General features: G+C 34.9%; 1 protein-coding gene across 1 annotated transcript in view; it reads right to left on the bottom strand.

The window, feature by feature from the left end:
• Positions 1 to 2,854, bottom strand: part of LOC117321657 (chromatin assembly factor 1 subunit A-A-like) — a 52,042-nt gene extending 49,188 nt beyond the window's left edge. Inside the window, exon 1 of the mRNA XM_033876164.1 lies at positions 2,318 to 2,854. Within this exon, the coding sequence (XP_033732055.1) occupies positions 2,318 to 2,368 (51 nt within the window). The 5' untranslated portion in view covers positions 2,369 to 2,854. The remainder of the gene's footprint in view (positions 1 to 2,317) is intronic.
• Between the last annotated feature and the right edge of the window lie 11,340 nt (positions 2,855 to 14,194).

The raw sequence follows: 14,194 nt of genomic DNA, 5'->3' as shown, positions 1-14,194 counted from the left end.
GTGGACTAGACCTGGCTAGACGGTATATGGCTGATTAGTGTACGACTAACACAACAAATACAATGTGTCTACATTTCACTAACAACTCAGATGTCGTGTTTTGCTAATAAAAGAATATAATTTCAGATAATGATTAATATCATTATTTTCCACTATTAATACTTCAACTGGATTTAATCACAATACCTGTGTTCAGTTGTGCTTGTTCAGGAAAGCAGAATTCTGTTCTATCTTTACAAGATTATTTTCATTGTCATGTTTTTGTTCCTCTGAATATTCAATCTTTCTACATTTCCTACGTTTCATCATGATTGGTTTAATATTTAAGCAATGTAGCTGACTTAATTACATTTTACCTGATTTGTGAATGTTCTATTTTTACCGTGTACCAGTTAAGCTGGAGATATGTAAGAATTACTTACTATGGGTGATATTACATAAACGGTTCGTCAGGTGAAGGAACGCTACACGCTGTTAACAGTGAATGATATAGGCTGATACGATAACATAATGATTGCATCCTACCAAGAACCCGGATAAGCATATTAGATATAGTGTATATCTGCATGTTGCTTATATGAACATATATATCTATCTATATCTAAGGGTGGAGTCGTTTTGGCTTTCAAAAACCGCCAGAAAAAAAAACCCGATTATTTCAAAACTAGGATAAGATGTTCGCATTGACTATACATTAGCACGTAAAACCATTCAGAACGTAACATAAACTCTGTTTAATGCCATCTAATGCATAACATCGGGTCATATACAGATCTATGAAGAGGAGAAATGTTCGAAATGGAAGTGAATTTTAAACCAAATCCATCTTTTCCTAAGCTTTATTATGCACTATTTCTACAATACATAGACAAACTAACAAGCCGTATGATAAGCATGTCACACACTCACACAAAAAGACGGAAACTGCACTTAACGTTCTTCTATCCTAATAACAATGTTATTATTATCTATGGGATCCACAGTAGATTTTTATCGCCAGCCTTGAACACGGGGGCTCACTTTAATGCCTTATTTGTATTCCTAGCCTAAAACTGACAAAGATAAAACTGAACCATAAATGAAAATGTGTAAAATTTATTACTTTCAATAAAATTGCAGTGTTATCCCCGCCCTTTGAGCGAAGCGATCAATCTCCTATCGATATGTTTATAGAACCAGACAACCTGCTGTTGCTCATCTATCATGCCTTTCAAACAGAACAAGAAGAAACTATACATCTAGAGATATTGTTTCAGTAAACTGTTGTTAACGCTGGGCCAAGCAGGAGTCAATCTGTGTTATTGGGATTAAACTACTCAAAATCCAGCTACGGAAAATATTCCTTAAATATTTTAAACTTGTAACCCGTTACCCTAGAATAAATAGCCTACGACAGTGATACAGAAGCTACTATACTCCGGATATATAACAATTATAATCATCGGATACAAAGGAAAACAGATATCATTGAGGATGACACGTACCCGTAGCAATCTGTTTTAACTAAGCAGACTTCATTAATATTCATATTTGCCTCCGTAGTTAGAAAATGTCAATAACCTTCGTGGCGTCCACAATAAGCATATACGTGAAAGAACGTGGTCGATGCATGGTTTCGAGTTTCAAATTTAAATTAGAAAAAATAGTTTTGCATCAAAGTAGGCAATGCCCCGTGTATCAGGAATATATTTGTTTGTAGACTTGTTGTGTTTATTGTGTAAAGTTCTACACTGAAGTAAATGACACAATCATATCGTTCATTTCCTCCAGAAACCCACGTAGTGCTGTCATTAAAATAGACAGCAAAGTAATTAAACCTTAGCCAGAGTTATCACACTTATAAAGGTCAACATGACAGAAGCAAAAAGTTAGTCTTTATATTTCTGCGTCTAGGCCGAGTGCTTTACAAATCGATCTACATTGTATCGGTTATATCGATTTAATACCATATGTACACCTGTACGGTTTACGCTGTACTTTTCGTACTAACATTTTTGAAGCAACTTCATACGTTAGTATATTGCTAGTTTCAAGCAGACGACATTTTTCACATCATGGAACACGAGAATTTTTATATAATAGGAGGATTGATTTGTGACATCAATCTACATCACGTAGCAGAATTGAGTAAGAAATCTGAAATAACACCGACACAAATTATGCAATCACTTATTTTTTGTGGTGAATGAATATTGAATTTAAAAGAGCAGAAATATATATGTTATGAATCACTTCAGACATCGTTGGGAAACATTAATGTAGACATAACTAAAATGTAAACTCACTACCTTGATGGTTTAGTGTGAAATATACGTACCTCTAGCACGAGTGGCAGGATGACGAGAGAATAGATCCACGATGTAACCATGGTAGCAGTTTAGGCCAGTCAAATTCTACACACAAAAAACACGCCACATACTGTCACACACTATAACGTAAATCCAAAAACGAAATAAAAATCACATCTTAGCAAAATTTGCTACATTTTAAAATCTTCTGAATTTTGTATACACCAATGGAAATAAATTTCCTCCAATTTGTAGACCGGATAACGTAACGCGATGGCTTGCAATCCGTTTCACTTTTTACGTCCAAAATTCTGTCGTTTTGTTTCACACTGAGGTTGTGCTCTCTGTAATACTCTTAGCCGATCGCTACACTGCAGTGCTATCCGCGCCTACGGTGTCTTGTTTTCCACACAGCACAGGTAACTCTCCCAGTGCAAATAGCGTACGTAAAGGTATACTGGAGTAAATGGCAATACAGTATACTAGTGGGCCTGTGTATATACACCTGTACACAGAGCTCCCCTAGCGTACTGATACACTAAACCACTACTACATATACCTTATATCAGCTACCACGTTAAATAGTCTTACTCTACAAACATATTTCCACGGGTTTTTTTCCCGAAAGTTTATCAATAGAAAAAGAACAAACTACACATTAAAGTTTGCTAAAGTTGTAGTGAATGGATGGAAGTAAAGAATGGGGGTCAAAGGGTACAGTTAAAAGGTGAAGCGCATCCTCCAATAGAAAAACGAGTAGACAATTGTTGGTTTTTCTCCCTTTACGTTATATGAGGTGGGTTGGCCACTTTCATAATATAGGACTATGTTAAACACCACTTACGAGCTTACCGGATGGATTCCATTCATTCGTTGCATACAATGCGAACCGTAGTGCTATCTCGTTAGATACAGGTATTTATCGGCGATACAGGGATCTGTCTTGGTTTATCATGTATACACTAACCTTATCTACCAGCATCAACGTCAGTGGAAATATAAGAAGACTTGTTTCAGACGACGATTTTTATTTCATGTATAAGTAGGCACAAGGAATCCTTCATTAAAATTTCTGATTGCTCTTAACTGTGCCTTTCCTCTTGGAAAAAATGTCAACGTATTGTTAATTGTTTAGTTAAATAATGTGTTTTGATCATTTGTATATAAAAAGAGTCTACCAATTTTAATTTTCTTTATCTAATTACAGGAAAATGTGCTTTTCGTGAAAAAAACGAATTTTGATTGTGTGTCTCGTCTTGTGATGCTTGTTCTTTTCCAAATCATATTTTATTTTCTGTATGGTTGTATGGTGAAGATCATTCTGAATCGATAACCGTTAAGTTTCTATGTACATTGTATGCACCAGTATCAGATTATACTGTAATATATCTTGGCATTAATATTTCATACATTTCGCACTAAACTTCACTTCTGTAACAATACATGGAATGTGTCACGTACAAATGTTCCGAGGCAGGTTTGGATTTATCTTCGTTTTAAAACATTATGACAGACTCGAGCTTATTTGAAAAAAAACCACAATACAGTAATACATTTTATTACATTGTGGTGCAAGAGAAAAAATCACACAATCTGAAACAATCTTATATGATCAAGCATATGTTTAAAATTCCATTAAGATAAACACTTTTAGATTTGAAAGGAATGCAATCCTACAAGAGTATGTAGAGCTATTCAGATCCTGCTGTAACAACAATCAAACTAGTGTATCTATGGTGTTATTATCCTCGTGCCCTACACTTTTTAGTGGCATCTTGTTTAAGAAATATTCCGTTAAATTATGAGTGCGCTAATTGCAATATTTATATATTAATTTCTACGACAAGTACTGTCGGTGGGCCATTTCTACGACAAGTATTGTCGGTAGGCCATTTCTATAACAAGTACTGTCGGTAGGCCATTTCTATCACAAGTACAGTCAGTGGGCAATTCTACGACAAGTATTCCCGGTTGGCCATTTCTCTAAGTTTTGTCGGCGGTTCATTTCTACAAGTACTGCTGGTAGGCCATTTTTATTTCAAGTACTGCCGGTAGGCCATTTCTACAAGTACTGTCGGTGGGCCATTTCTACGACAAGTACTGTCGGTGGGCCATTTCTACGACAAGTACTGTCGGTGGGCCATTTCTACAAATGCCTTTGGTTGGTCATTTCGTCATTGCCCCATTATGTTTAAATTCAGTTATGAGCTGACAAAATGTATATTCAGTGTAACAAAATGTTTTCGGAAGGTTATTGATGTAAATGCCAATATGATACGACTTAAACATGCACTCTCAGTTTCAGTTATGTTCGTGTGGTTGAATTCTAACAATAAATAACTATCGATATTTCTATATGGTGAATGTAATGTGTAGAGTAGGGATACCAGCTTAAGTACCAAGAATTGTCACATCAAATCATTTATTATATATTTATTTACTTTACTTTGCTTTGCTTAATTATTTAAAGGGTTTTACGTCCGCTATTTCGGCCTGATGGTATTTCAGCTGAAATAAAATTTTCAGATGCCGTCTTCGTATCTGTATGTGTTCCTTGAAATGTAAATATAAGTTAAATGACAATATGAGTTGTAACGTTAACAATCAATGGTTAAAATTTTACAAGAAATCAAATAATTACAAAATACAATATGGTGCGTTGTAAGACGTCAATTTCATTTCACATAATGAACACTACACTGTACTACCAAACGGTATGCTATTGTTTCTCACTTTAAGCAGCGTAATTCATGAGATATGGGAAGAAAAACTATGAAACATGATATTTAGAGATAATAAGGAGTGTGTCTGTGAACTCATGTAGATAAACAATAAAACAATGAAAAGGCAAACTAATACAGAAAAGAATGCGTAAAAATGAACGAAACAAAAACGTATACTCGACCGTAAGAATATCATTCAGAAATCGTAAATAAATAACCAATGCAATTTGTAGTGTCTTCAAGTAACCCACCCGAAATAAAACATTATATGACATTTTCTTTAATCAAGAACTTTGTTATTTCATAATTAATCCGGCGCAATCGTGCTGCCCCATACCAAATGGTAAACGTCTGGTTGTAGGAAATCTGACTACACCTGGTGCACTTCGAGTGCAGTAGTTGAGTTGAGATTACGCTGCGGGTTTGGTTTTTTTTTAATTTTTTTCATAAGAAAGATGATGTCTTGCTTGAGGATTTTCATTGCATACGGGGCTGTAGGTTAGAAGTTTAGAAGTTGGCATTTACTTTTGGAAAGATCAATCTGCTTTCTTTATGACGTCATTTACGCTATAAACAAAACAATGCCTAGTTACTCTATCGAATGTTTTCGTTGCATAATGATGTAATGCTATATCATTTCTAAAGAAATTATATAACATAAAGAATAAATATTTATATGCAACAAACCTTATCGCTTTGGTAGTGAAAACGGCCGGCAAATTTGCGGCTTACATGTGCACCGATTGTTTTGATTATTCCACATACGCCAACACCAGTTTATATAGTATATGGAAACTCAGACTCACGACTTCAGTATTTAGTTTCGACGTTTTAGCAACCTATCCTTGAATTATCCACATATTCATACAAGCATGCACAACATACATTGATTTTTAAAAACCTACATCCAGGATTTCTTGCCGGTAAGGCCCAAACGTGTATAGCGCTTTCTATATGAAGCTCATAAAAACAAAAAACAAAACAAACAAAACAAAACAAAAAAACTCTTTTTTTTTAATTTTATTTATTTTGCAAGGATTCAGCAATAAATTAACATGATATCAATTGATGTTATGTTTAAGTTGAAATTGACATCAACAAATATTAATTAGTTAATCATAGTATGTACCGATAGATGGATACGGGACTGCGGTACTACACATTAAATGACTCGCTTGTAAAGCTTGGGGTCAAAAATGTTGAAATCCAGCAGGGAAGTCGGGAAAATAAATACGGTCATTTACATATGTTATAGCGGGGGATGCATAAACCCATCAGTTTATATAACATTTTCGGGGGTATTAGATAATATCAAAATATTCTGAAATCTGCGTGTATATTCTAAACCCGTACTAATATTGCGTGATTAACGTAGCATCGTGTTGCCGCTGTGTTTAAGTGTTACCTACCCGATACCGCCACTTACGGCACACATTCTGCGATATTTTGTATTAAAGTCATATATTTACATTCTGAGTGTTGATTTTTTATATCAACGTACCAGGTGAAACAACAAACATTTTACCATGAAAACACTATGAATACAGTATGAAGACATATTTCCATACACTGATTGTCCATACGTTACAAAAGTTAAATATTAATACGCCTAAAAAATAGTTGCCATTTCATTTCCGTAAATTATATTTTCTCTGCCATTTATTCACATCAAACAATTCTAACTTAACACAAACTATTGTATTTAACAGTTGTTATATGTAATTTGTTGTCTTTTTGTTTTGATTACAGCAACACAAAAACCAAAACAACACAAAAAAACAAAAAGCAAACAAATCTGAAAAAGGCTGGAATTTGCGGTGCGGAAGGGCACGTTATGCGATGTGCATTAAGGGGTACACCGACTGTTCCATTCATTTAGCATCTTTTCGTATATAGTTATCAAACGTTAATTCTTTTTTTTTTAAATGACTGCGTTCTTTATGGGTTTTTTCAAATCACTCTAATGTAAATATATGAATTGAATGGGTTATTTTTTTTTATTTTCTTGGCAATATGTACTTTAGTAGATATCTACTGCTATTCATAGCCGCCATGAAAATGTAAAAAAAAATCAATTATATGTGCTACGATTAATGAATGTTATCATTTCACAAAAGCCTCCTTGTTTTTTTATACAATTAGCTACCGTAGCAAATAATTATGTCAAAGGCAGAAGTAAAGTGGTTAAAAAAGCTAGTACATTTATAAAGCAATCCTTAGTAGACTGAAACGGGACACACGATGCTGTAAGTGTAAAGGAATAAATAATAAATAGCATCCCTCTACAAACAAACAAAGTACGGACATAAATACCAGTACACAAAGCCGTCTAGCCTGGTCCACACCTTCTCGCCAGAACCATAATTAATATGTTCTGTGTAGAACCTTACTGCGTGCAAACAGATTTATTTAGCCGTTGTCCTGTACCGTCTGTACTGAGTATCACTTGTCGTGATTATGCACCATTAGTCCACAGTGTTATGGCTACAGGTAGGATTTACACCTATTGTTCTAGGTTTAACAGTAGTAATGCATTGTGTCTGGAGTTTGACTCAATTACGTCTTTGCAAATGCAGAAAAAAATGTTGTAACCGATAAGGAGCGGTAGTTTAGATAAGAATATTACATATTCTCATTTTATAACACATGCAATGAACCATATTGTAGCACAACTGGGAAATCCAACAGTCATATCGATGAAGGTTACGATACAGATCATGAAAGTCCTTTTATAGGCGGTTCCTCATCAAACAGGCCGAGAGACCTCTCCCGGAGACCACACCGAGAGACCACTCCGAGAGACCATTCCAAGGGACCACTCCGAGAGACCACTCCGAGAGACCATTCCAAGAGACCACTCCGGGAGACCACTCCGAGAGACCATTCCGAGAGACCACTCCGAGAGACCACTCCGAGAGACCATTCCGAGAGACCACTCCGAGAGACCACTCCGAGAGACCGCTCTGGATGCATTGTAGTTAATGCTGATCATTCCAATTGAGTTACCGTAATCCTAATGGCAATTTTAAAACTGGTCCGTAAAAATATTTCTGATTTAGAACCTACCGTCGAGGTGAAAAGGGTGACAATGGTGTAATACTATCTTTATAGATATCAATGTGCTCAGTAATTCCAAATCATACACACCATAAGATATATTAATCGCATCGAAACCAATATCAACTCTGATCAGACAACTGTCAAAACCCAGCCATCTAGCTACTAGTTTTCAAGTTTTCCCACACGTAGATATCAGTTTATATTACGCTAAGGGTAGAGAGTTTCAGGTGCTTTTTTATTTGTGTTTTTTTTTATACGTTTTGGTCAAGGTGGAACATGTTTAGTTTTGAGCTTGATTACATTCTAGTTTACATTTAAATTATATTAGTGCAGTGTTATTTATAATTACATAGTTATTTGAGCAGCATACAAGCGTATATTCACTTTGCGTTCATTACCACATATCACACAATATTAAATTTAATTTGAAACTTAACACTATCATAGTGCAGACTGCACCTACGATACAAATATAAAGCTACAACAGTACTACTATGAAACCTTCCCCTTGCTGTAGAGTGTATTAAATAATAAGCCAGGAACAGCTGTATATAAGTTCCTCTTCAGCGTGCGCTCCTCCTAGGTTCGTTATAGGACCTATACTTGTTATCCCGCGTCGTGCTAACGGTACAATCTATGGCGTCATGTGCGTTGCTGGTGGTCTGATCTGGAACTCTTCAGTGATTTATGAAAAGTGCAGCACGAATAATAGCGAGACTGAAGATAAATGTACTTTACGCCTTTAAATACAAGTGTATCGTAATCGATGGATGATAATCTGTATAACCGGTTAAAGAATCGCCCATTCTGTAAATTATTTATTTGATATACAAATTTATTCTTTTATACGTTTTTTTTTCTATAATCTTAACAAAAGGTACATCGAAATTATTGTGATATATATGGAAATCTCTCGACTGTTCAACACAACTTCTAAATAGATTGAGTTAACGCTTATGCAAGCAGTCTCAATTTTGGATAATTAAGATACATGTGTAGGCTGATTTATGTATGTTTTAAAGTTCAGAGAAAATAAAATAACCTCGGGGTATGCGGAAGACAACGTAACCTAATATCTTACTATTATGTATTAAAGGATAATTCAGTCAAGTTTTAAATGTCATAAAATGGTTCATAAACGCGTTCTATAATTTCTTGAAAGGACCCATCAGTACCATACATTGCAGCGTGGAGGTTTACAAACTTATTGGCACACGTTGACATCTTGAGCATGCACAACTTGTTTGTTTGTTTGTTGTTTTTTAGTGTGGTTATTGGCTCTTTTTACTAGTTCCTCTTTCGCGGCACAGTTTTGTATACGATACGAACTCTATAAAATGTCTGTTGGGTCCAGTCAAAATATCAGAAATATTTAAAGGAATCTATTTATTGTGATACACAACAGTATTGTTTGTAATCGAATGTTTAGAGATAAAATGTGTGCATTCCCGTTATTTTACAGAACACAGTGGGCATGGTATTCAAATACCAACTACGTACATAAGTCTTGAGAGGTAATTCTTAATTTCGGAATCGTTGGTCGGCGAAATTGTCCTCCAAGATTTGCTCATTTCATTTATTTGTCCTTTACTAGTAAACCGATTATAGACTAAAACAGTTCTTATTATATAGGTTAACTAAGTAGGAAGTGACAATGAAATTAAACGTATTATATATAGCAAAAGACATTTACAACGGACTTCATTTAATCAACTATTAAAGCGCCTTTTCTCATATAAAGCGACATGCACGAAGGGTGCAGACTATCTTGTAGATTTATGATTGCAAGCTAAGAACACAGGGAAAAGAGGAGGGGGTATAGAGTCTGACTTGATAAGACACCGCGTTTGTCCGTAAGTACGGCTCGTGTTTACTGCCTATCACTTTACATACGACATGCGATGTGCTCGTTACCCTTATGTTCTAAACATCTTTACCATACACAAATCCAATTTTGGAAAGCATGTTCTAAGTGGGTGATCCAGGATAAGGCTTTTTTATACTTCTATCATTAAATTCAAGTTTAATGCTGCTATTAAGTTTGTGTCAGTCTTTTGGATAAAGTAGTATTTGAGATCAAAAAGTTTATATTATATATGTACATAAAAGATGGCCAATGATAGTATATTCCATGTAAACCTTACATAATCCAACTGACATTACTGTATACATTCTGGTTAAATGGTGCTCAATATCTTAATTGATAGCGAATACTACATATCTTCTCCGCATTATTTTAAACTAATGGAAGGACAATAGCACGTGAAGTAATCCAAGTAAAGCTTACAATTAATAGAAGTACGAACAATACAGAAAGTAAAAACCGGAATTTCCATTGTATAAACATCAGTTCTGGAAAGAGATACGTATGGAGCGCCATAGCTCTCACACATGACCTTAAAATAATATATTTATTGATATTTTCATTATATAATTAGACTTTATCAATATATTTATTCGATTTTATCATTATATATTCGATTTTATCATTATATATTCGATTTTGTCGTTATATTATTATATGTTGTCATTATATTATTATATGTTATCATTATATTATTTGATTTTATCATTGTATTATATGATGTTATCATTATATGATTACGTTACACCATTATAGTATACGCTGTTATCGTTATATTATTTGATTTCTTGTTTTATGACAAATCTGAGTGCATTAGAATAAAACATATGAATTAAACGTAAAATCCTACTGTCGTCCTACTGTCGTCGTCCTACTGTCGTCCAGCCTTCCATAGGTATGTCTTACCTGAGAAAAATGTTGAAGTTGGTTTAACGTGAGGACAACATGAACAAATATCTACTTCTAGCAAAATGTATCCAGATCAGATAAAAAAAAACGTCATTTCATCATAATTATATTCTTGAAAACATTCGTTCCTTTTGCAGTTTCAGAAACTTGAAGAGGCGATATTTATTACGGAATTATATTTCTTATGAAATGTATGAATGATGAGAATCAGTATTCCTCGTTTGACAGTGTTTTAATCAAAGGAGATGAAAAGCCGCGGAGCAAACTTACGGCGGGCCTCTTCACTAGATAAAGGCGCGTGTACATTTATAAATACAATTCTAATGGATTCATTATTTAAAGTCAGAGTCAAATATATTTGTGTGTACATTGTTGACATATTTTAAGTAACCCATATCTATCGGAATATGCAGTTATCTTGTCAAGAAACCCAGGGTGCCAGAAAGAAATATTTCCTTGTATCCAAAATTCGTTATAGGATTGTAAAATAAATTTCGTTGAGTCGAAACTCACGAAGATCCATCTACTTCGTTATAAGCATAAATTGGTAACAATCATGTCCGTCTTACGGCAGCTTTTGGAAGTGGCCACTGATGGTAAGATGTCTTTGCCAGGGTGGTCTTATACTGGTGATAATATAAGAACGTTGACGTGAGAAATGACACTTAGAATTTAAACAAGAGTCGTATTCCAGCACACCTGTACACAGGTGATTATACTGGAACTGGAGAGTATCTCGATGATCTTTTGATATTTTAAAGGAATTACTGCATTTTCCTTAAATATGCCATGTCCAATTTGATTTACTAGTACAGGATTTTTAAACTTTAATTGCTTTTTTATATTGTTTAATTGACAATTTCATGAGCAGATTGAAAATTAATTCTAAGTTTTTGTCTAAAATTTGCAGAGTGATGTGTTGATTTATTTTCTTGAATGAAGTCTTTACTGGCATTTGACATCAATATTGTGACATTTAATATTGGACTTTCTGAAGTGTCCCATATGTTCAGGCCTATCGTGTTCCATCTTAAAGTCAGGTTTCAATCACATATTCATGAAAAAATTAAATCTTCAGAAACTCATTTTAAAAAGTTGATATAAAAACATTAGGGGGATATGTCTTAAGTAAATTGTTAACATGGATGACAGTGTTTGACACATCAAACGAAAGACACTAGCTCGCCATACCTAAAACCCTTGAAACAGATGCACAATGGTATTTTTTTTAACTTCTCTCCATTCTAGAACAAACGGATACAGGGATACACCTACGATAAGTTAATGAATGCCATATTCGCATAAATGTTTAATTGTTTGTTCTTTATCTGGTTGAACCATTCTACCTCATTTCCATATTCCTGTGCAAACGTAAGGGAAATCAAAAGGTTAAAAAAAATATTGTTTACCAAGATCATACCGATTCGTACTTTCGTTTTATCGATTTTTCGCTCTAAAAAGTGAATAGTTAACGCATCCAAGTATCTTTGTTTTATGGGGATTCAGCAGCGTCAGGAAATAATGAACCAGTCGTCATGAAAATTGACAGAAGTGATTTTTGTCCAACTAAATATATCTGTATAGTTCGCCACAAACACAATCGCCGATAATTCAGTGTAGTATCATTCTAAACTGCCGCTGCTGCTGCTACTACTACTACTACTACTACTACTACCACTACTACTACTACTACTACTACTACAACAACAACTACTACTACTACTACTACTACTACTACTACAACTACTACTACTACTACTACTACAACTACTACTGCAACTACTACTACTACTACTTCTACCACTACTACTACTACTACTACTACTACTACTACTACTACAACTACTACAACAACTACTACAACAACTACTACTACTACTACTACAACTACATACTACTAATACTACTACAACTTCTACTACTTCTACTACTACTACTACTACTACTACTTCTACTACTACTACTACTACTACTACTACTACTACTGCTACTACTACTACTACTACAACTACTACTACTACAACTACTAGAACTACTACAACTGCTACTGCAACTACTACTACTTCTACTACTACTACTACTACTACTACTATTACTACTACAACTACTACTACTACTACTGCCTACTACTACTACTACTACTACTACTACTGCCTACTACTACTACTACTACTACTACTACTACCATCCCTACTACCACTACTACTACTACTACTACTACTACTATTACTACTCTTATAGTTATCGTTACAAAATATGTCCTACAACTAAACTTCTGCTTCAACCACTATCAATACAACATGTGTACCACCAGCATCGCCTGTAGTAATGGTACGTTACGTACTGGACCCGCCTGTTACTAAAGCACCTGTCTAGAGTGGCGGTCGGTACAGGTACGACAGATGTATGACGGGAATGTGACAGTACAAACCGTTAGGTGCCACCAACAGATACCAGCTATATAGCGGACATAGCAATGCACCACAGCTGCCACAAAGCGCCAGCTTGGCTGAAGTCTGCTTTTTCTGCCATCTGGAAACCTCTTATCAAAATATGCTCAGTAGCTATACGTTATATGATGTAAACATGTGTATAATTAATGATGTGATGCATGTGTATGTATGCGCGTGATAAACTAGTATCTATGATCGAGGACCTTGGAGTCCGCTATCAGACACCTCGGAATGTAACAGTTACGTGTTGTGGCAAATGCAATTTGTAACCTCGCGAATTATCACTTTTCTTGACTTTTTCGTGGTATTAGCTTATAATTCTAATTAACCTAGATGTATCATTTACTGTAACAAAGGACATAAAGAACGATTATTATTATTGTGCGGCACTACATAGAATGAAGCTATCTAAAAACATGTACACTGTATTACCATTTCTTATTCCAGGTAATTTTGGTTGGTTTTTTTAATGTCCTATTAATAGCCATGGTCATTTAAGGGCGTGTCAGGTTTTGGAGGTGAAGGAAAGCCGGAGTATCCGGAGAAAAAACCACTGGCCTACGGTCAGTACCAGACAACTGCCTCACGTGGGTTTCGAACTCGCAACCAGAGGTGGATGGCCAGTGATAAAATGTCGGGACACCTTAATCACTCGGTCACCGCGGACCCAGGTAGAATATTGATTTCTCTAAACGGCAGGAAAGCATTATTTATCGTTCTTTTTCAAACACATGCATTCGCAAACAACAAGTTCTGCCAGGCATGAAATAACAAATAATAAAAATAACAAATAATACAAAATAATAACAAATAATAACAAAATAATAACAAAATAATAACAAAATAATAACAAAGACACCGAATACCACATATCCCTCCAAAGTCATTGCCGTGAGT

The sequence above is a fragment of the Pecten maximus genome, chromosome 2 (genome assembly GCF_902652985.1).
Source record: "Pecten maximus chromosome 2, xPecMax1.1, whole genome shotgun sequence".
NCBI classification, from domain to species: domain Eukaryota; kingdom Metazoa; phylum Mollusca; class Bivalvia; order Pectinida; family Pectinidae; genus Pecten; species Pecten maximus.
This window is presented reverse-complemented; position numbering and strand designations above follow the sequence as displayed.